The sequence below is a fragment of the Tauraco erythrolophus genome, chromosome 7, assembly GCF_009769465.1.
Source record: "Tauraco erythrolophus isolate bTauEry1 chromosome 7, bTauEry1.pri, whole genome shotgun sequence".
Taxonomy (NCBI): domain Eukaryota; kingdom Metazoa; phylum Chordata; class Aves; order Musophagiformes; family Musophagidae; genus Tauraco; species Tauraco erythrolophus.
Window position 1 is genome coordinate 28,329,468 of NC_141471.1, and position 25,170 is coordinate 28,354,637.

General features: G+C 36.7%; 1 protein-coding gene across 2 annotated transcripts in view; it reads right to left on the reverse strand.

Moving 5' to 3' along the window:
* Nucleotides 1-25,170, reverse strand: part of SLC25A13 (solute carrier family 25 member 13) — a 102,842-nt gene that overhangs the window by 22,341 nt on the left and 55,331 nt on the right. For both annotated transcript variants that reach the window (XM_086614237.1, XM_086614238.1), the window contains 8 exons: nt 22,196-22,342; nt 20,496-20,634; nt 19,592-19,685; nt 19,334-19,418; nt 17,093-17,177; nt 16,474-16,632; nt 9,511-9,563; nt 8,362-8,442 (listed from right to left, as the gene is read on the reverse strand). In XM_086614237.1, coding sequence (XP_086470363.1) covers nt 8,362-8,442; nt 9,511-9,563; nt 16,474-16,632; nt 17,093-17,177; nt 19,334-19,418; nt 19,592-19,685; nt 20,496-20,634; nt 22,196-22,342 — 843 coding nt within the window. The remainder of the gene's footprint in view (nt 1-8,361; nt 8,443-9,510; nt 9,564-16,473; nt 16,633-17,092; nt 17,178-19,333; nt 19,419-19,591; nt 19,686-20,495; nt 20,635-22,195; nt 22,343-25,170) is intronic.

Consider the following 25,170-nt stretch of genomic DNA (forward strand, 5'->3'; position numbering starts at 1 on the left):
ATTTTGTATTCTTCAACTCTACACTTGATATCACCCAACACCTCTCGATGGCAGTATAGTCTTGTACAGTAATACAGTACTGTCTATCACATGCCTCCTTTCACTTTCCCACTTCACTGAAAGGAAGGGAGAAGTAGAAATAGTTGAGGTATTTTTTTTGTCCATGAGGAAATAAAATCCACTCTGTAGTGAAAAAAAAAAATAGTTTAAAAAATTGCTTAACATCACTCCAGTTTAAAAAGTCAGAATGTATTCTACTTCTTCACATGTTCAAATCACCTTGTAATACACTTCACTGGAAAATAAATAGATTTTCACCCCCCGTCATTACACTAAGACAAGAAATTCCTGTTCTTTTTAATGTAACTGCATTTTGTGGCCTTATAAGGTTAGATAAGAAATGAGCACACCAGACCCAACTCTCCTAGGGCATTCACATCTCCATTTGAAAGCTTTGGTGTAGGTTCTGAAGAGAATACAGCTTGCAACTCAGGAAGAAAATTCTGTGTTTTCCACTGCAGAAGAAATTACGAGATTCTCTTCCCCATCAACTGTTCTTGTGCCTCTAATTAACCTTATTACCTACTTGAAATCATAGCCTTTTTCCTGTTCTCACCTATGAGCATTTAGGGTCAGCCTAGATCTTTCTTCTGAATCCCATACAACTTGTCACATATCACCTTTTAAGGTTTCGTGGATGAAGAAAGGATTACAACGGCTATTAGAGTGTTAATATTTCCCAACAATATCACCCAGGGATAGCAATTACGGCAATTAATGGCAACCATTAAAATACATAAGCAACATATTATATAATTATCCAAAATCAACCTCTGCAAAAGAAACGGTCTACAATGTGTTGGTTACTCATTCAATTTACAAAAAGACAAGCAGGTGCAAGTTCTAACATTTTTAGTCAACTGTTTATCACATTCAGTCATACTGAATATCATACGCTGTCCCAGGCCATTACTCCTTGCCAGTTGCCAGATGCAGCTTGTTTTCCTGTGCATTTGCTAGCATCCATTAATCCTAATTAAAGTCAAGGTTCCTAAAGTGCTGAGCATTGTACAGACACAAAATAAAGATTGTTCCCTGTCATTAAAAAAAAAAAAAATCTAAATTAAAAATGCACTCAAGGGATGCAAGAATGGAAGAATTACCATCCTTGTTGTATAATAAAGGGCAACTAAGGCATAGAACTATTCAACGATTTACCACAAAATCACATACTAACTCTATGACGGAACAAGGCTTAGAAGCCAGATTTACGGAGTGCCACTGCAGTGCTTCAAACCACCTCTAGAAGTCTAGGTGTTTGTATGGCAAAAGATCCCAAGAGCATCAGATGAATTGCACTGAGCTGCTGCAGAGGTGATTTCACTATGGTCTTGCCTGTTACCAGAAGAGCTACCGAGTAACAGACATCTGTCAAAAGTGACTGTTTTTCTTGTGGATTTCAAAGGTGACAACCTTTATTAGGTAGCACTGTATGTCAAGGGCAAAGCATACTGGGTTCTCAAAATCTTGCTTCTGTGTTACCTTTTTCTCCGAAAAAGCCAGGCTTCAGAAATCCAGACAAGCCATCTTGGGCTATTTTGTGTCCTCTCGTCTCTGCTCCTATCTATACAGGATCCTGATACTGCTCTTTAGCAATGGGAGTTCATATAGTAAATACCTTTTCTTCAGATCATGAGATTTCCTGAGCCTTCAATCATCTGCTTTTCACTATGCCGACCAGGCTAGCACAGAAGCAGCTTTCATGCTGCTCAGGCAGAACTGAGTTTTCCTCCAGCTAATCTTTCTTGCTTCCGAGGACAGCCTTCTCCTGGTCTGGCTAAGGTTTTATTCTGGGCAGCACAAACAGCGAACGCTGCTAGAATCACAGAGTCTTGTTAACATCGAAATGTACATAAAATGTAAAGCAAGCTCCTTCAAACATTCACGTAAAAGTGCTCATAAACAGAATTGCAATTAGTCTAAACAGAAGTACCTTCCTGCTACTGCTTCAGACAGATTTCCGAGACTCAGATACAAGTTGTGACAATTGCCCTACAATAGGTTATTAATGACCTGGCTAAACGGAAACTAACAGGAGTATGGTTTGTTTATAAGCACTGACCAAATCTGCAGCAGGAAAAAAAATTAAAATGGTGGATTTTATATTTTCCACGTTATAGGTAATTCACTTCTCAGAAGCCTAGCCAAAAAATCAAAGCGGAGCCTACTTGATTGGCATTATAAAAGCAATTAAGTTACAGACCTGTCAAATATGTTAACATTTGGCTCTGTCTGCTCTACTTGTCTATTTTGACTAGTTGTAGAATCATTTAATGATTTATAGACCTTTCAAGTCTTAAGGCATGGTAGCCGTATTAAAACTGTGACCCATTATTTCTTGGCCACATCATAAATTACTGTGACATCATAAATATCTTCCTTTTTCTCATAGAAAGCTAGATTTTAATTCCTGATTTGAGTTCAAGGCTTTGTGTTTGGGTTTTGTTTTTTTTTTTTTTTAACCTGCACTGGTAAACACTAAAATATTTTACTGCCAGTAAAAGAAGGAGTAGTAAGAGAAAGAGATGTGTAATAAAATATAATTGTCAAAACAAATACATGTTTTAAACTCTAATGTATGTTCATATAAAATTTTGCAGTTATTTCTAATGTAATAGGAAAAAAAGAATTTGTTTCAGATGGAAAGAATATTAAGTGTGTTTGTTGAAAAAAAAGGGCTTTTTAAAGAGTTCAGAATTTTTCAGTTCTGCAATCAGAACCATATCAACCTAAATCTATGCATCCCTCCTTGTTTTACAGTTTGAAAAATTTCCTCTCTCTCTTTTTTTTAGGGGTGAAAGGAAATAAAAAAGGAAGAGGAGAGGGGAAGCAAAAAAGCTAATTACCTCTAATTTGTTATGAGAAAATACCTTCGGAAAAAAAATTAAAATTAAATTAACTCATTCAAAAAGAAAATTCAAAATGGAGTGAAATCATGTTCTGCATAACTCCTTGCTGCTTTCAGGAAACGTCAGTTTAAAGAGGTATGACTGGGTAAAAATTTCAGCAAACTTTTTAAAAACATCCAAACCTGCAAGAAAATGTGGGGTGAGGTCAAAGAAAAGCAGGAACTCTACACCAGAACTTCCCCACCCTTTGGTACAAGCTCTTAGACGGGCTATCACGTTACTGTATGTTGCCTTCCCAAACTTCATTATAAGACTTAAATCTAACATTAGCTTAAAATTGATCAGAAACAATTAAAACAGAGCACTGCTGAAACACAACAGATTTGCAAAAGTGAAGTTAAATTTAAGTCCAGATCTAGCTGGGTTTTTTTGTACCAAAAGTTTACAATTAGTTTAAATTATTTTCAGTGTGCTGAAAACAACTACAATTACCAATTATTTTAAAAATACCTAATTAATTATAGTATATTTTGTTACATTATATTAATTCTATTAAATAGACTTTAAATCTAATTAGTGTATTTAACAACAAATTTTATGTAAAAAGAAAATCACTTTAAATTTAATCAAGAAAAAAAATAATAATAGGAGCTTCCGAATCTTTCCTTAAAGCAAAAATCCGAACACTGGGCTTTTACACATGCAGGTAGAACTCCCCTTGAAATTAACAGAAGTTACATTCCCTGACTACAGGGAGAACAGACCTCTGAGAATAGATCTGTTAAGAGTTCAAGAGATGTACCCCATTTGCTTTCAAAGCTAGTATGAGCAATCACCAAGATCATCATTACTTAACTCTCTCAATAAACTATACAAAAACTTTCCTGTGTCATAGCAGTCGTGTTTGGTTTTTTTTTTCAGATACATGCAGAGATATTTTTTTTCCCCAGCATACATAACGCTTGGTTTCATTTTACCCTTACTCACAGCTCAGCCTTCCTTGCCAAATAGGATCGAATTTTATCACATTTAGGTTTCTAAATAACGAAAGCTAGAATGACACCTTCAGTCTCCTTTAGCCTAAAACTTAGAAACGTCTGAAATTTTGCAAGTTAAATATCTAAAAAGTGTAGGAATTGCAGTCCATCCACCCTCTACCTCTACTGCAATGCAACAGAGGAAATGCATCTCAGATGTGGACTTCTCTTTATTACTCTCTGAAACTTCAAATAAATGTTGTAAGTAGCTTAATAAAACTATTTGAACTAGATTGGTTATCAGCACAATTTATCCGGAATTTCACATCATATTCCTTTATAAAAATTAATTATGAATGGGATTTTGCACTTTCTAGATGAACTCCATCTTAACCATATCTAATTTTTATGTTCCATAGCAGAGTTGAGGTTGTCCAAGCAGGGCCAATATGTTTTAACTTTATTACGATTACTATAAAGTCTCTAGAAATATACCAAAAATTGTCTTGACAACTTAAATAAAAGCAGATCTGTACGGGGTCTGTAATTGTACCGTGCTACATGATTTAAACTAGCTAATAGTGAGCACACACTGAGCAGCTGGGAAGGAAAAGACTATGTATGCTGGGAAAGAGGGAGAGCAGAAGGAAAGGTTAATAAAGCAAAATGTTTTTCCGTTTTCTTTCTCAACATTAAGCCTCCAATTTACCCATATAATTGTATTACTGTATGCAGACAAAGCAACATATCTTATATAGGTATTTCCTTTTAGTCATGCTATAATTCTTATTCTGTTTTTCTTAATATTTTGTACGTATTTTATGATCACACTTTATTTTGCATCTTCGCATCTCTTTCCCAGTTCCTTCCAGACACATAATGTACATTTTTCAGTTAAACGTGGAATTGCTTTATTTAAGGAACTAAACAAAATTACTGTCTCACCTACAAGCTTAGTATTAAAGGCAACACCTCAAAACCCCAAAAGTAATATTTAAGCCACTTTCACAAATAGAGTTTTCAATTGGTTAATACAACTCAAAAATAAGAATAATGACCAGCGAGCGCTGTGTCAAAAAAAAAAAAAAAAAATCAGGTTACCTTTAACAGAAGCTTTTAAATGAATTAAGTTTAAAAGAAGCACGCAGCTAAACTTGGTATGACTAGTGATTATTTTTTATTTAAAATATAAAATAAATTGAAAGACCATGAAAAAAAGCTTGCAGAAATTTCAAGATTATTGTTACTGTAAAAAAAAAAATAAATCAAATTGTACTTACAGCTTACCCAAGATGACCCTTTTTTCAAAGAATCCCTGAAGGTAATTTACAGCATTAGCAGAAATCAAACCTAGCATATTTGTGCACTTTTTCATTCAAGGTGGTTAAGTCAGATTCATGGTTTAGATGCTCATCAGATCCTAGCTCTGCAGTACCATTACGCTATGTCTTGGAACTGAAGCTTTTTACTACTCTAATAATGATAAGGGCTATATAGGATTCGCATGAGCGACGAGAGTCCTAAATGCACAGCAGAGACCAGAGTTCGTGGCGAGTGTCAGACATTGTGCAAATCTGAAGTCACATATATTTTTATGGGTAGCAAACACCATAGTCACTAGGAAAATTTCTTACAGACAAAGGAGATGGAAATTTTGAGTTAGGAATTTACTTAACAACCTTCTTTTAATATTCTGTATAAAAATATAAAGGTTATACATTCAATTATATTTTTGGGGGTCTCAAAAAAAAAAAAATCTCAACCAACAGAGCACTTTCACCTTCACATAATAAGAAGCTATGAAACAGGCTGTTAACTGAACTAAGTGCCACGAGGTCATGAAGTAAAAGATCTTTCTATTTTCTTCTTTTCTTCTTTTTTTTTTTTTTTTTCAGGAGAGAAAACAGTTTACAAAACAGAAAAAGACTTGTTCAATGAAACAATCAGCTTTAGTTACAAGTGCAAAAGTCAGCCTCGTGTACTAATTCTCAGTAATTATGATGCAAAGCGAACTCCTTGGGGACTTAAAAGTCCACGCCTGGCAATGGTTGGGCAAACAGGGAGCGGAGCTACTCAGGTGATACTGACCCCTTCAAAGCCCTTTGTGTTACTGAACAACCCGAACCATCCAAGTATCTGGTCGGTCCTCCCTTTCCTAACTATTAATGCTATACTGTACTCACAGGGTTGGTATTTAAAACATTAGAATCTCGCAAGCATCCCAGCACACAGCCCTTGCATAAGCAATGAATGCACTCCAAGGGAAGAGAAGCACAGAAGAAGGAAAATCTAACATCTGTGTTTGTAATCACAGCTGAGAATTAGATGTGGAGAGCAGAAAGGTGATAGGGCAGGTGTCTTTTATAAAATTCATCTTAGTTGGCTGCCACTTTTTTAGACTCTAACACATCATGCACTCCTGTCTTCTTGCCTCCCGTCTTCTTGCCTCCCACATAAGCGATTACTACATCGTGAAATGAGGTAAAAATTCAAGACTGAAAATTTTCAAAAGCATTCAACAATGTCCTTACTGTTTCCAGAGTGAAATCACACGTTTCACGTTGGCTTAAACAGGGACAAAAAGTTAGGCAAATACAATGCTGAAAGCTATAGGGAAAAAGCCTGTCTTCGGCATCTCACATTTTATGTATATATTTACACCATGACAGAAAAATTCACCCCAAAAAACTAGGAACCACTTGTAATGAGAGTTGCTGTTGCTAGCCTGAATAGGGTTTAAAATTCAAAAAAAAAAACCCACCCCAAAGACCACCTGCAGAAAAGACAAGTTTCAACCTATCTACCTGGCACTAGACTATGCCCTTAAGTGGAGCACTCTAGTTAAAAGAAAACTCAGGGCATTCTTCCACCGCACGTCTACTGCTACAACTTTATGCAGCATCTCACTGTTAATATATATATTTCAAATACCAAATAGGACAAGCCAACATATACAGCATGTTTAAAATACTTCTCAAGCCACCTATCTCTCAAAGCAGATCCTTCGTTTACGATGAACTACTGGCAAAAAGCTTCCTGCAGCATTTTCATGAATGACAGGTAGAGAGTGCTTTTTGTACTGCATTAAAAATTTCACATCAGTCTGTAAAAATAAAAACTCTAGATCAAATGACATTTTAAATGAAAATTTTGCTGAATTCTCTATGGCTGCTATGTTCATAAGACATTTTATTAGCGTAAGGGGCAAATCGTTTTTACTCTGCAAGCACTTTATTGCATTTTTCCTTCGTTTACAGCATGCTTTTTATTTAGGGCTTTAGAGACCCACATTCTTCTCTCCCTCCCCTTCTTTTTTTCTACCCTGAATGCTCCTAAAGTTACAGAACAAGGGGATCCTACCTGGCAGTCTACAACAGGTCAGTGATCAAACAGAAGGAGCAGTGAGACACCAGCCAAATCCTGCCCCATCTCCTGAGAATTACAGAAAGCCAGGGCTTCTCAGCCTGCAACGCAACGCAGCCACTGCACCCTGAGGCTCAGATAATCGTACTATGCTCTCTGCAAGCACATACAGCACAAATCTCCGCACCTACTGAGGTTAAGACACAAGCATTTGTTCTTAAGTTGCTGCTCACTGTAGCTTTCGACACAGGTAGAGAGAGGCTGTTTGAAAATGTGACCTCATCTGTCTTATGACAGCAGAAACAAAGATGGATTGAAAATATACCAACATTGCTCTGCCCCAGTGATCAAAGCCGGTTTAAATAAACAGTGTTCTTTATCTGTAAAGTGCACTGGTCTTTGAACAAGTATTCATTTTACCTAAAGTATTTACATTTGCTTGAACAAAATCAATACACCAGATAAAGTAAGCTGTAATATGAACAGACAGAGCTAGACCAAACCGTGAAGTACTATCCTTTACCCAGTAATATGCCAGTTGTTCATTAAGATACTACTTTCTGCAAGCAAAACGCTCTTAAAAACTTAGTGGGTTTTAAATACAGCCTACATTCAAGAATGCATTATGTACTGAGTTAACATTACACAGCCTACGTCTGCTATGAACTCAAAGAAGCATGAGTAGTTTTTGCCATTTCGAAAAGCCAGTATCACTGCAAAAAGTGAAAATTAGTGGGCGCAATAACACATCAGGAAAGAAGTGACGTGGCAGAGTGGGTGCCACAAAGTAGTAACTAATTATTAACTTCTGGAAACGTTAGCATGAATCCTCTTTAGGCCGTAAGCTACAGCCAAGACGAATAAAGACACATTCTTTATTAAGGAAACAAACTCCAAGCTGTGAGAATTACACAGCGCAGTTAAAAGGCACGATGCACAGAAACATTTACCCTTTCATCAAGAACGGCTGGCCTATCTAGGAAAAAGAACTGAGATGCTCTAGCAGAGTCTGCTCTTGAACCGGATCTGTGGTTAAACAGAAGCCTTAGTCCACGTAGATCACACATTGCACTTTCACAAATCTCATACGAAGGAAATTAAAAGATACTTACACAGCCACCAGCAAGAATTTCTGCAGCCAGTGGGACAGAGCCATCTTTAGTCATAAACTTATCTCTCACAAAATCATTAACCTTAAAAAACAAACATTTACGAAAGCTGATAAATTAAAAGGTTGGACAAAACACTCATCAGCTGCAAATTCTGTGCAACTGAAAATGCAAACACATCCATGAAGCTACCAAGCTAACAGATATAAAACAAATCTTAGATTCGATTTGAAATATTGTAAAGCTAACTATGTTTTTCTAACAAAGACCTGCAGCATAATTCAATTATTTATTATTGAAAAAGATAACAATCTCTAATTGAATAAAATCATTATCTGAAAATTAATGATAAAATAATTTATTATTTTAGAAACACTACATTTAAAAATTGAAATATAATTTCAAATAAATATCAGAATGTTCAAGAATAAGTTTTAACACAATAGTAATTCAATTAACAGCATTAAGTACTTTTCTTTTTTAAAAAAAGCATATTACTAGCTTTGGTGAATACTAGCTTATTGGTAAATAACCAATACATGAACATTGGGTTACAATAAGAAATTCTTCAGTGCCTTAAAATCATTCAAGAAATAACAAAATTACACAAGTAAAACATTTAGGAAAAAAAAAATGCATGCAGACAAGTTTCATTCTTACCCACCCTTCACTACATGCTCATATCATCTCCTGTTGCACTAGAATTAAACATAAAGGAACCTCACGTGGAGATACAAAAGAAAAAGCCCTCCAAGTCCAATAAATAATTATTCATTTTTGCTAAGAAGTGAAACCAAAGGCCTACATTACTTAAAAACAAGCAGATGAGCTGAACAAGTTGAATAAGCTTGTTATATTTTGGAGCAAGTCCAAAATAAGTTTTCAGTAAGATTCTTAAAATCTACACGTGTGTATCTATCTATCTATCTATCTATATCTGCATGTGACTTGTATGCCACTTGTAATGCTCACAAGTCAGATATAAACAATTGCTTTATGCTTTTGTAATTTAATTTGTTCCAAGCAAAAATGATGGAATACACTCTACCATGTTGCTGACGCATTAAGGATAAAAACTCTTAATGGGTTAATTGTAATTAGATAGACTTTACAATGTGGAGAAATGTGAAAATAATCCAGGTACAAACTTACAGTAAGTTTTATGGCCTTCTCTGGTGCTACTCCTAATAGCTGCGGTAACAGACCTGTAACATAGAAATAGAGAATTCAATGCGTCGAGTAACTTGGTATTAACTAAACAAATCAACAAACGTATGTAGAGATCACCACCTAGAAATGGGCAATTTTTACAGTAATTTTGTGTAATTATATTTAATGAGAGTACTTAAACATTCCCTTTTGACAACAAACTTTGTGCTACCACTTCAAGTCAGAGTAACTGCCTGTATGTATGTTCCTTTAGCTTTTTTAAACCCATGATACTAGTGCACTTTAAACTTAAACACTAACGCAGATTTGCCAACTATGTTTCAGCACTCTGTCCTACACTAACAATTTATATATGAAAATGCAAAAAACAAGACTTTCTAATTAATTTTGTGAGATACATGATGCATCCACTTCAAAAATCACGAGCGCAGTATCTTTCTCTAGCAAAACGAACAGCAGTAAATGGCAGGACCCAAGGGGATGGGAATCAAAATAATCCAAAACATTCAAACATGTATGACTGTGTTCTTGAGCACTTTGCCCAACTAACTCAACAGTTCTTAGAACAAAGAAAGTTATGCTGCTTTCTTCCCAAGTATGGAATTCCCTATTTTATTTTGTTTGAAGTGATGCACTATAGAACTGGAAGTGACAATCTCTGACTGCCAGCTTCACCTGCTTGAAGTGAACAGTCGGTATTTTTTAAATTTTTGGACATAACCTAAAAATATGCAGAGCTTACCAACAAAGCCTCAGGCCAGAATGATGTTGCAAGCATTCATCAGCATAATGAAATTAGGACACCATTCAGAAATGTGAGAAAATCACCCCGCTAGAGTTCCTGGTGCAGACCCCCTTTCTTTTAGTAGCTCTGGCAGCACCTTTGGGTACTTTCTACAAAGCCTGACATTTGCACTTCTCCGTGGTTTTATTTTTGGGGAAAAAGACAACAATTCATGTTCCACCTCTAGGAGCTAACTTGCCAAAAAGCATTTTCCCAACAGCTAAACATCAGGATAACAAAGAGAAAAATGTACGTGTACTGGATTAGTGTATTCTTCCATTCCTGCTACCATCCACCAGCTTTACTGGTTACTATCCATGCTCTTAGTAAGGAAAAGACATCAGAGAATAGCACCATTTGGCTTGCAGTAGCAGGAGGGCCAAACATATTTATATACTAAACCCTTTAAAATTTAGCATTTTTAAGTGTCAAAAAGAGCAATTAATTGCATATACAGCTGATGTACATATACATCAAACATTTACCCAAGGCATCTACATTGAATTATAATCATATGGCTGAATATTCAAACAAAAAAATACAGTAACACTAAGTTCATATACAGTTGCTCGAAAAAGAGATTCTGCAGAGTAAGTTAAAGTTCAAAATTTGAATTTCTAAATCAGTTTTAGTGACTTGAATCCAGACTTCAATGAAAAACAATTAAGAGAAACAGAATTATGTCATTAAATATTACATTTTCTACAGCACTATGAAGAAAACACACGGATATACAATGAACAGGATTTTTACAGTTTTAGCCTTATAAACACCAAATTATCTTTGTAAGTGCTACGATATTGATCTAAATTTGCATCTCTCTATAGGATATGTGTGGCTTTGTATAGACATTATGGCCAATGAATTTGTATCTTCAGAGATTAAAAAGATGTTCCATTTACTTTACAAACACAGTATCTGATCCCAAGTCTAATCCAGCAGAACCAGAGCAGGTCTGTAAACAGACACATAATTCCAAAAGAATCTGAAGATCATTAATTATTACACCTAAGCTATATGTAGCACAACTTTCAAGTTATATCATATCAAATAAGTTACAGAAAAAGAAATTGTAAAATATTAAGATATAAAATTCTAAAAATACTCCAACTGGAGATCTGTACGAACCTTCAGTTTTGTGAGCTGCAAAGCAGGAAAAATGAAATTCATTTTTACTAGACTGATCTGAAGATGGTCTTTTTACCATTTTTTTATTTTTTCAGCTCCTAAGACTTTTCATTTGTAAAAGGAACTTGCAAAATCTCAGGAAAAACATGTTTATCTTGGCACAAGTTATTTTTTTCCCATCTGGTCCATTCCTGTTGCACTCAAATCTGAATGGGACTGTTATGACTCAAAACTTTCCATAAAACTTCAATGTAGAAGAGAAAAATTAAACCGAATAGGTAGAAGTTTTTTAAAAAAAACAAACAAACACCAAAAAACCCATCCAAATCTCCACTGAATAACCGAAAACCCAGAGCATTTTTCTCTTCCTCTCTCCACTTCACACATGAAAGTGCTTTGTAAGTTTAGTCAGAGATAATGCTGTGTATGTCTACTGCAAGATAGCATATAGCATTCTAAAAAAGGTAGCATTAATTTTAATACTATATTTTATAGCCTTGCCAGATACCAGCGAGGTCTACTATCTCCAGCAGCTTAAGAAGGTAGAGGGACTCTTCGTTTGCTCTTGCTCTCATCCCTATGTAATAAAGCTATCTGTAAGTGGTACCTGTGCATTCTATACATTATGACTATCAAAACTAAATTATCTTTTCTTTATCCTTTTGATGGGAGCCCTGAAACATTGTTGAAAGATTTCTGAACGTGATAAAGATGAGAAGTTTTGGAAGAAAGCAAGCACATCAAGGGACACATATGAAAACGTCATTTTTCTGTTGAGGTTATCCTGACACGCTGGAAATGCTTCACTGTTACTATGCATTAGCAGATCAGGAATATGACACATGCACAGATGTAGGACAGGTTTAGAAACGTCTGACTGTCTTAAAAATGTGTGTGTCTCATAACATCAGAGAATAACATTTTGCACATAGGCAGCCTGCTAGTATAGTATACAGCAAACGTTATTCAACCCATTTTTGTGTATCCAAGGCTCTTCAGTAGCAACTACCACATACCACTTCGTATTTCACACGCTACTGTAGCAGGACTCTATGGGAAGGTGAAGGCGTACGCGCAAGAGAGCACCGAGAGCTGCATTCAGAATTTGCGACATCATACAAGTTACGTTCTGAAAGCAGCCTGAATACTTTGCAAATGTACATGCAATAGCTCATGCGGCCCAGCCGCAGTGATGGTGTCAAGTGAAAAAAAAATCTTATTCGGCCAAAGTGTTTTTTCAGACATCTAACAGCGAAACTTCAGTTTCACACTGTGAAACAGATGTGCTTTTCCTTTCATATTAGAAAAAAACACTGACTGAAGGAGCTGTTGCTCAGTCTAGGTAAAGTATTTGAAACTACTTGGACATCTGATAAAAAGGGGGTAACAGAATACTGCCAAATTTTTCTATGACATGATTCACACAATAAATTGGACAATTAATCACCAGTTGCCATTCAAACATAGCTCCCTCAGACTGGAAATAGGGTATTTCTTGAAGATTTCGTGCTTTGACAGAACTTCAGGGTAGGAATAGGCTTGTACTTCCATTACACAAAAATGGTACTTCATTGTATACTTCTGGAGGAAAGCTTCTGTCTTGTTGTATCATTAGCATGGGAGTTCACCACTAATACTGAATCTGGATTATTAAAATATAAGATTAGAAAGCGCATGGAATCACTGCAGTGCTAGAAGAACCATTGGAAGATATAAAACTAACAAGTTCCTTAACAGTTAATGATCATAGATAACAGTGTCTTTCACTGCATTCCCTATCTTTTTCATCTTCCAGGAGAAGTGGCATGGCTACTGAACATTTTCATGAGCTACATTTTATCTCTGGTACTTAAATTTCTCATCAAATTTTTATCAAGTATAGGTGAAATAATCCTTATTACATGCGTTGCTGAAGACTGTGAAGCATTCTGTGACTCATCAGGTGGACTTCTGATTAAAATGATATTAAGAAAAGTAGGTGACCTCATCAGTTGGAAAAGATGTTGACAAATCGCAGCTTCCAAAATTTTATTATATTTGCATATATATTTGCATATATATGCAAATATATGCAAATATATATGAGTTTCTAAATACTTATTTCACGTATAAATGTAGACACGCTTGTCAGTTAGAGGTATATGAGGTGAGCATTCTTTTCAGCCATGTTGAGAAAGAGACAGATGAAAAATTTACCTCAGATGTACAGTCTTAAAAAAAAATTAATCTAACAACACAGCATTCGCATCATGCATATTACAAAAATTCTACAGGTTTATATCATGCTTGTTTGTTGTATTTTTTTTAAATCAAAGTATCTTCTCAGCGAAAACACTGATTATCCTTAGAACAAAATTCACATTAAACAAAATTTAGTGCTCTCTTTATATCCACAAGATGGTGTAATTTATCCTTATCTGAGATGGTGGTTTAGAACATGGTGGTTTTGCCCTTTTCAATTTTGGAATAAAATAATGACACAAAAAAGAAAAATCAGTTCACTTCACCAGATGGAAATATGTGCCTTGCATTAAAAATTTCATCTGAAATGGCTGAGTTCAGAGCAGGGTTTGTAATTCCTGCTTGCTGTCTTGTGCTGCAGCATGACAAAGAGACCACTGCTCCAGATGTTTCTACTGTAATTTTTTTAAAAGGTTTTGCATCACTATTCAGCTAAGCAGGAGAACTCTACCAATTACTACTCCCTCCTCCAGTGAGGAAAAAAACCCACGTTTAGTTAATTCTGAACCCATCACAGTGCAAGAAAGAACACCAGTTACCAAGGAGCAGCAAAAAGTAATGTACTCCACAGTCTGTCTTACCTAGTGCAGTATTTAAGACTAGAACGGGATGATTCTTGCTATAAATTTACTGCATTAAATGAGGTGAATATACTAATCTATAAAACGTTCCTTTCAAATTTTCTTGTCCTCTCAAGCTTAACCAGAAACCTGCATTCTGCACTCAGTTGCTCAACTTTCTCCAACATGATCTCCTTAGAAATCAAGCAACAGTCTGAATTTACAGAACTGCACAGAGGAAGCTCCACATTTTTAAGGAGTTTTCTCTATTTGACTCTTTAAAAAGAGAAGTTAAATCAGGGTGCCCTCTAAGTAGAGAATCTGTAGAAATGCAGGTCTCAATTTGCCTCTGAAATGATGGTGTTCTTTGCCATCACACAATTTCTACCATGTAATCCAGAAATTAGATTATTGCCCTGTGTTTAGAAGTTCAGCTCCACCAAACCGTCTGAGATTTCACTATTCAGTACTCCTTGGAAGAATATAAAGTAGTAAAGGGTACGGGGAAAGGAAAGACAAGCTATATTGATGAAGGTTCCCAAAGTTCCCCAAATTTGGCAATGAAAAAATCACTCCAAAACCACAAGCAAACGGAGCTAAGAATATGCATTTAAGACATTTCTGAGGTTTGTTTTTCCAGGTGACAATTTTTCCAGTGATTTTTCCAAAGCACTATGCTTCAGAGTTTCAATGAGACAGAAGCAGATACTAGTGGAATTCTACATATTTATTCTTTCAGGATCCTGGAAGAAGCAGACATACATTTGCAGGCAATACCTTTTGTTCTTTAGCCTGTAACTGAGACTTTTCACGATTCTGATTGCTATAAATCCTTACAAAACAGAAAACATGTCAATACTCCTTATCAAATTACTAGGCCTACTCAAAAAATTGCCTCAAACTCAGTCAATAATAACAGAGCGTTCACATCTTCAATTGTGCTGAAATAATTACAAAGTCTGTATTTTGTGAAGGAGCTACTTAGCCAACCTCCAGTAACTCAGGTCATATGCACATGCATCACACCACTTACTTTCAATGTTGTTTCACATGTTGTCTTACAAACTGTTAAAGTTTTTTTTTCAGGTGCATATAGCTTTGCCAGGTCATAACAATATTTTACTGAAATCCTCCATTCTTCATTGCTGACTCAACTGCTTCTAGCAATTTATTTCCGTCATTACAATATTCTTATTTGAAAAAGTTTAAAAAAGTTTCTAACCAAGCCGGCTAAAACTGAAATAAGTAATGCAAGTTTCAAATCCTCTCCAATGAATATGGCAGAGAGGTATAAGAGATCTCAATAACTGGGGTACCAGAAATACAATTTGCTTTATCTCTGTGACACAGAACAACTGCAGTCTCATGCAGTAGTTCACGATTCTTTGTGACTACTTCTGTGTTACCTGAACTTACACCATTGATGTCATAACTGTGACAAGGACAAAATAAACAAAAGGCCTCCATCTAACTGCAGGCACTTCCCTAAGATACCCAGAGTGAAGATGATTTACATCCCGAACAGAGTAAATGAGCTTTTGGAGCTTTCTCCATTGCCTACAAAGGGAGCTTGGAACAGTTAACTTCGTAACTTGGGTGTACTGGTTACGTATATAAAGCTAACTGGGTTGAAACCCACCTAATCTCTCCGGTTGACTCCACAGTGATAAGCTAAGAGGTTTACCTAAAACTTGATAAAGATGACTATTCCCAATGGTTAGTGAAGCACATGCAACCGGTTCAGAGAGACCTTTTCATCACAAAAGATATCACAAAATGAGATCTGGTTAATAACAAGGTATTAATAAGGTATTAATATTAAGGTATATTTTCTCTATGTTTTTATGATTTTAAATAGAAAGAAAACAGCTGAGAAAGAACACTGAAACAAAAAATCAAAATGCATGATCTAACTTCTTACCAAACACAGGACAAAATATTCTTGGTACTAAGGACTGCTAAGGAAATGAAAACTTGACTAACAGTATATTTTTTCTGTAGGAAATTGCTATTGTTGCCCTATTGCAGATGAGGAAGGAAAGGACAGAGAAGGCTTACAGAAACGTTCATATTACAATGTCTTAATTATCAAGAAGTTTGCAAACTCTTCGCCTACAACAGAAGCAAAAGCACAAACCAGGCAAAATTGAAGCCTTAACAAAATAGGCTTAAAATGCAGAGTTTCACTGAATTCCTATTAGCATCTCAGCATATACCATCTTTTAAACTTACCTCTATAAAGCCCAAAGAAACCTTCATAACGTAGCACTTTCTTGAAGCAATCAAAGCTGTTTTTATACATAAGTTCTCCTACAAAAGAGCCTGTAGAGCGCTGGTTTTGCATTCGTGTTTTTACCAAATCAATTGGGTAGACTGCAGTGGCTCCAACAGCTGCAAATAAAAATCAAGCTATCAGAAAACCCGTTTTGGCATTTGCAGTGCCTGACTGCAACTGTCATCTTCCACACTTATATCTCAAATATCAGTTATATCTTTTTTTCTCCACAATATATTCTGGATATATTAAACTACCTCCCACAGTTTTAACCAAAAGCACTTCCTGGTCCTACCTCATTACTAATCTGAGTCTTCTGAAACTGGTTTGGTGAAAAATCAGATAGCAATACCACCTGCAACCTCCAATGGCTTGTAAATTCCAAAACTCTTGTAGACCAGATGACCCTTTCCTCTTCAATCTTATAGTCATCCCATCCCTTAAACATGGCTCCAAGGGAAAGACTGAGAAGCCTGTCACACTTAAATGAAAGGCAGAAGGGGAAGAAGGGCAGAAGAAAAGAAGAAAAAGCCCAAACAGTGAAGATGAATATTCTTTTGCTCAGCCATGACTAACCTCCAGCAACTGAACCAAGGGCAAACCTGTACGCTGATTCTGCAATCTGGATGAGAACAGGTCGAGACACATCGCCTGAAGCTTTCTGTCAAGGCAAGATTTAAAACAAAAGGAAAGACAAGAAAAATAATCAGAACATCATATTTCATGAGAGAACATCTCATGATCAGGCTGGAGAAAATTCCACAATACACCGAGGATTTTGTTTTCAATTATTATTTCTTTTCCACCAATTTCTTGGTGCCATATAATGTAGCCTCTTCAGGTTGGAACAGCAAAGAAAAGAAAGACTGATACTACAACAAAATTATACAACTCCAAAATCAATGGTCCAAATGTGCATATGAGAGCACACATATTGCATCTGAAGTCATTGATTTTCTACAGCTAAAAGCAACTGCAGTTTGGAATTTCCTTCTACTGTTGCCAAAACCAGATACACCTATTACTTCTCAAGTTATTAAAACAAGCATGCAAAAGTTGTTCATAAATATTAGCTAAAAGAAAGGTTCCATAAAGCACTCCCACAATTTCATTTTGCTCACAATCTATGAGTGCTAGATTCAACTCAATGAAAAATAAATTTCAGAAGTGTTCCAGATTTAAAATTTTCATCTAATGAAAGAAAAGAATTAGCAAAACAGAAGTTCTGCAGGGGCGTTAAGTCTTCCATTCTCACTAACACATTTTGTAATACAGTTTTTTGGGTTTTTTTTAGAATGTTACAAGTAAAAGGACAAAATAAAAACATGGATATATTTTTTCCTGAAAATGTGTTTAGGTTTTAGCTAATATTCCAATGTAGCTGGAGCTAGCCAGAAAATAAACTGACAGTATCAATGTAGTTGAAAATCTTTTCAGTCTCAGCATCAAGCAGCTGGCATTAAAAAGGAACTGGATGGAAAAATGAAAAGGTAGGACACATATACAGAAGAATTAGTAAGATTTAAGCAGGTTCATATGTCCTAGCCTCTTGAAATGTCATAAATCATACAAGCAAAGACAGTGGCCCCAAAGCAAAACTGAAGAAGCTGCTACTTTCACCACCGCATTTTTGGCTACATTTTACTGCCACCTATTGTAACTTATGCTGCTTGATATTCAGTCCAATGTAAATGCTTTTAACTCCTTTAGTCTTCTAGGAATAGATGGCAAGCTTTTGGGAGCCAACTCATTTTGAACTCATCCCAGTATAGTCAACATTTAGTCACTGCTCAAACAAACAGAAAACCGCCACCCTAGACACTGTCTTGGAGCAGTGGTGGGGGTGTTCACATGTAGGGGAAGGAGGGGAAGAAGAAACAGAAGCAAAAGAGATGCATGTGTACACACACACACAGAGGCCTGGCTTATGGCCTGGTAGTCCTAAAAATGTAGCCTGCATGAACTCATTGTGGTCAAACTGGCGTCTCTGCACAGACCCGGAGCAGGAAAAAAAACAACAACAACCTCTCAGTCTCACAAGACACAAAGTTAAGATTGCCTTAAAATAGAGACAGAGAGAAACAGAAACAGAGGGTTAGTTTTAAATCTCTCTGTACAGAAACTGTGTCAATGAAAATACAAGATATGCTAAAATAATATCAAAACTAAAAAACCAACAGGTTTGACATTTAAAGAACACTCCTATTTCTTCTTGCCTCAAACACAACAGAAGTTCATTTGCTGTTATATCATCGAAAGTCAATATCCTTTAGTCTTTGGAATTGCAGAGAATATTAATGTTTTTACTGAAACTGTGATGGTAGACTAAACATAATCTTTCCTATTTTGATATTCAGCAGAGCATAAGGCAAAGCAGGGAATACTCTGAAGCCAGGAACACGCATGTGTGTTCAGAACAAGGGCTGCCATTTAATAAGCTAGATGTTGAATTTACCATCCATATTCGAAGCAGGAAGTCTTCTTTCCTCATTAAAAGAACAGAGAGCAACAGAATCACAAAACATAAACACCCTAAATAGGTACGTACCTAACATTTACTGAAGGGCTGGATGACACTCATATACATTTTACCTTTCCAAAGTAAATTACATTTAACCTGACAAAACGCATCCCCAAAAGGGGCACAGAGAAGAGATGACAGGACATGACACAGGTTAAAAATAAATTCTAACAAGAAGGTATTCCTCACAGATATTACAGAATGCAAGAGAAAAGCAACTGACAATACAGAAGGTGGTTGGCTGTTTACCTGGGACTAGAAATAAATAACAACATCATACTGGCTTCTGTTCTTACCTGCCTCTGAGCCTCAGCCAGGTTGTAGGGCAACGTCCCCTCCTCCAGAGGAGCAATTCTTTCAATATCAGCTAACGTCATGCGCCTGAGGAAATTAATTCAGCTTAGCATTTGCTTACAGATGAGTTTTCAGATCCCAAGAAAATATTGGCACGTAACTACTACACTACACTCTCCTGTTCCCCAACACCACCTCCCACTCCATCCAAGGAGAGAGGAGGAAAGGAAAGAGAGGAGGATAGATAATTCTCCACTTACCCCCGTGGCTCATACAGATCTGCTAACTGAAACAAGATGTCAACTTCCATTGGTGTAACTTGACCAAATTTCTGAGCTGCCAGAACAAACTCCTCTGCAACAGAATAAGAACACAGAAAGAAAAACTAACTAAACCAGAACAAGCAATCCAGAGCACCCCAGAGCTGCTTTATTTCTTAGCAGTAAGTAGAAGACACTGGTGGGGGCAGAAGGAGAATAAAAGCAACCCACCACAAAAGTATTCCTGCCACTGCATAAATGTATGTTTTAAATGGTATATCCTTCATGCAAATAAGTACAATTCTCTGGTCTTAAAGCTTAGTGCTATCAGCAGGATTTAAGATATCTGACATACAGTATCAATCAGTTGTGGGCCAGAGGGAAAAAAAAAACAAACAACAAAATAAAAGGCAAACAGAAAAAAAAAACAGGAGTCAAGAGATGTGGAACTTTTCAGGCATAGTCCCAGCAGGCCATATTAATGAAACTTTGGCGTTGCACAGGGAATTCTCTATAAAAGTGGTTAGATATAGCAGATAACATCTTGTTCCAAGCTTGTAGATCAGCTTACTGTGCCGCCAATACAAGTTTATGGAATTCTTTAACTACCCTTGAAGGTCACTTTAATAGGCTGCCAATTTGGCAGGAGTCCTAGGAAGTTTTTTAAACTTTTAAACATCTTTACATACTTTCCTCACCCTGCCCCCACCACCAGTTTACTAGGACCTTTTTCTGATTGAAACAAAATGAAAAACCTGGAGGGTGGACTCCAACAGGAGTATACAAAACTGAGTGGCGTACCAAGGAATGCTAACGAGGCAGGCTTTCTCCCCCTCTCATTCCCCTCCACCCACCCCAATCAAACGCCCAAGGAAACTTCCAGACTGCAAACATTTCTACCAACCCTTAGTGACTTCCACATCTTTTCTATTTCCAGCCAGAGTACTGTAGATCTTTCTAATGAGCTCCATGTTGTTAAGGAGAGAATTAAATCCATTAAAATAGGAAAAGCTGACCTGATGGGAAGTGGTACCTCCAGCAGCCTAAAGACAGTAAAAGACGAAAAGCGAAAGGAGACTGTTACAAGACTAAGAAAAATCTTGCAATAAAGGTTTTCAAACAACGTTCTTTTACAAGAGCGACAGTAGCACTGGGTTGCTTTTTTTTAGAAAAATCTCCAAAATAAAGAAAACTATGAAAGATTCTTATGTTACTGAAACTAATCATGACCAGAATGTAAAACTCTCCTCACTCTACAAACCTAAACAAATACATATGCAGGATTATAACAACATAACCAGTAGTAATTTACAAAGTTCAAGTTTCAGTACTGCTTCAGTTGGAAATGTTTCATAAGTTGGCTTATTTCTAGTAATGAGGAAATCTAGTTCTACATGTAAAGTATATTACTATACAGAAAATTTCAACAAAATCAAAACATATTCTGAAAAAGGTCAACTGAAACATTTAAATTCACAGGCATTTCAAGTCATGGAAAACCAGCAGTAAGCTCTCAGGCTTATATCAGGCGGTCAAATAAAATAGGAACAATAAGGTTCAAGCAGTTATTAATTCTCAAATGAAAACTGAGCCTAAACTTTTATTTTAAAGTGGTGTTGGGTCTGCACATGGAAAAATTATTGGATTGATTCCCTATTTAAAGTATCAGATCAGTGATCAAGCAAATTTCTGAAAACAATGCATAAGCTTGCCAAAATTTAATTGACTTTGAGGGAGATTCTAAAATCTTATCTTATGTTTTATGAGAGATTGTATGACTCAGGAAAGCTGATAACAAGACTGAGGAGAGAATCAAGGAAGAAAGTATCAGATCTCACTGTCAGTCTCTAAGTCTGGCTATGCTTTCTGCTGTATGCTTCTTCCAATATTCTGTCTAGAGTTTGCAGCTCTCATCACTTCACACATCTCCCTGGAATTCTCCTTTGCAAGTCAAAGCAGAACAGATTTCTTTAAATCTGGTAGGGTCAGACTTTGGATTACTTGGAAAGTGCTGTTACAAGTTCCCAAGACTAGAAACTGTGGTCAAAATAGAAACTTTTTTTTTTTTTCAGTGAAAATGCAGAATTGTAGTATTTAATTTGGTTTATGCACTTCAAGCTGTAAAAAAGTGTACAATCAAGTGTAACAACTATCAGTTAATATACAGGGAATGTCTTTGGGTGATGCTCCAGTTCATACACTGTCCCAGGTGCTTGGAAATTACACCAAGGAGGTTAGAATTGACATTACAAAGCACGTCCTTTCAGGATGATTTCCTAAGTGGGATACAATGGCATTCTGACATACTTGACATAGTCTACTACAATGGAATGACTGGAACTAGTAAAGGCAAACTCTGCATTTGTAGGCCATTACTAAGGTGCATCCACCTGCTTTGTCTTTTGTCTCAGGAGACCAGGAACATTGAGGATATATCTTCTGCAGTAGGAGTTAACTTTCATATGTGTAGATAGTAACCGCTAAACTTAAAAATATGCATCCATAAGCTGGACTACGTGCCACTTACAGTTGTCGAGGCACATAAAAAGTAATCTCACGCCTGTATCCCAGGTCTTTCCCAGTTGGGATACCAGAACTACTCACAGCTACTAGACATTCTTCTACAAATGGTGTCAGCATGTGTGGCCGGATAGTGACCATAATGTCCCTGAAGTCCATAGCAGTGACTCTTCCAGCCTGAGCATTGTCTCTCTGCACAAAAGCTTGCTTTGCATGTTCTAACTGTATCTCCTAAAAACATATAGGGGAAAAAAAAAACACAGTTAGGTTCAAAATCATCACCTTAATAGTCAGATTTTATATAATGCAATCCTACAAGATATCTCATACTTAACAAAACATGATTACATGTAATCTAATTCTAATCAGATCCTGTATGTGTAACTTTCAGCCTATTCTATCAGTGGCATATATGGTTTCTATCATTGAGCTCAATATCTAGGACAACCATCATGATTCCTCTGCTATCTCGACATTAGGTCATGCAATTCATTAAACTGAAAAATAGAGGGCACGTATCAACACACCAGTTCAGGTAATCTCCCACTCATGAACATTAAAGTGTTCCATGATGTGTATTATACAGTTTATTGCATGTGTCACAGCAGGTCAAAATACTTTCTGTAAACGCATTTGCTACTTCTTGAACGAAGACAATGCAATCATCAGAGATTTCCACATACACACCCACTAATCTCGAAAGCATTCCCTCAAAAAGCATCCTCATTTCAAACAAAGTTATTTATCTACAAAAGACACCAGCAGTTTAATTTAGAACTCCTTGTATTGTGACTGATTAAAGATCAGTTCTCAGTATTTCAGCAGTAGTAATGGGCAGAGATCAATCACAAGCATTATCTGAGGCAACAACCTGATAATCTCATTTTGTGATTCAAATGTACCCCTGAGAGAAGAGGGGAGAAAAAGGCATTTAATTTCTCAAAACTGTATCTTTTCCTACCGTGACCTTCACGCTTTCTTCATAAATTACTGTTAGACGTCTTTTTATTATTATTTTTCATTTAAAAGGAACAATCCTGTACAGATAGTAACTTAATAATACATATGAACTTTTTCTTCAGTTCTACAGGTTTGCTGAAACCAGAAATAGCTTTTGGTGAGGTAGTTAGACTTCTCAATCCATATTTCTTTGCTGGATGGAGGAAAACAAATCATTACCATGTCCTCCCTTTAAATTTCAAGGCTCATAACAACTTCTTCACTGGAAATGCAGTGCTTAGTCTGAACACATACTCATAATCGGGTACTCAGAAAATGGAATCCGAGCAAAAGTATGTCAGCAATACCAAGCAAGCTTTGCAGTGGACCATGACACTATCCTATTATTGCCATTATATTTGCTAATATATGCCTTAAAAGGCGTATTAAGCCAAGACTCAGGCTAGTGAAGAACCACCAGCACAATGTATTAACAGTGAAGACGATCTCCTGTAAGCTACAATGTTTATCTCACAGCAGCATTCAAAGGAACAGAAAGTGAAGGGTGAAAGGCAGCTCACGCCGCAGCCACCGATGCATGCTGCCATTCAAACCATGCTTGTCTTTTCCTTTCAGCCTCCTGACCTCCCCAATTTAATTTTCTAATTAAAACACTTGACCTGAAAAGTATGATGAAAACTTCCTAATATACTAGGCAGCAGAAGGAAAGGGGGGAGGAGGACTGATCAGTGTTTCAACGCTGGGTTTCACTCACAGAATTATTCAGAAATTTCTGCTTTTAATGAGAAACACTTGTGGGGGTTATAATTTTCAGTGTTACAATTTCAGTTTTGTCACGTTTCCTTTACATTACAGCCCCCTATGTGGAGGTGTTACAATTCAGCAATAATATTCACTCTGGCTGGATGCAGTCATCTAAGCTCTTGCTTCACTCCAATTGTGACTATAATTTCAACAGAAATTTGGAAGCAAGCAATTTTGGGAGGTTTACAGTGGGAAGAGCACAAGAACACAAAAAAATCTTGTCAGCTTGAGGCAGTCAGCTACTTGGGAGGCAGAGAGCTCTGAAGAGGAGTTAGGTATAATAACTCCTGTATCCCTAAAATATTCACCACCTGGCAGGTGGAAACATATGAACAAATGAAAAAAAATGCTTCTCATTAAGTGGCAGCATCACCAAAGAAAAAATAAATTGAATTTAGCAGAAGGATTACATTGGAAACTGTGAACGTTGCTTTCTTCTCCTCTCATTCAATTTGCTTTAACCACTGAAATTGCTGGCAGTGCTGTGCTGGTAGAATCCAGCACTAAAACGCAGTAAAAAACCTGGCAACCACTTGCAGAAGGCCAGTCTGCTACCATCTGTGCACACCCATTCATGAGTTTGGCGGTATGTATACCAGTCGGTGGAGCCTTGGCTGAGAAGAACACCTCAGCCACAGAAGCAAAGCAGGTCTCACACTCCGTAGAGATACATTAAGTGCATGTTTCTTGTCATCACCTAGCTAACTGCAAAAAGGCTGTTACTACTACGGCTGAGTACAAGCCAAAACACTTCATCCTCTCCTTGCTTACGTGATTTCTTTCAGTCTTCTTGGTACATGTGGAACCCATTAGACAGAAGAATTATCCCACTTGGTTAAACATATGGTCAAGGACTCAGTGCTGCCATTTTCCCATGTTCTAAGGAAGAGCAGCTTAGCTGTAGACAGACAGCAAGACAAAACTCTGAACAGGATGGTGTCAGTCTTCTGGAGCTCCCGATACACACCTCCTCCTTAGCTCAGAAATGAAATGGTTTAAGCATACTGCAAATAAATAGAGAAGACTCATCCCACCTTCTCCGAAAGGTAGAGTCTATTTAGCCAATGGTTATTTTGAGCTGTGCTACACATTTTCCAGTTGCGCTGAGCAGAAAAAAGCACAGGGACCTTCAGCCATGTGACATTCCCAAACTAAGACCATGGCAGCAACACAGCACACAATAACATGTAGACCATTACGTCGTAACCCACTTAGTCTCAAAACTAAATTTCACCTGTAAAGTCTGTCACAAGAAAAACAGACAGATGTCACTTCTCTGATCACTGTACATTGCA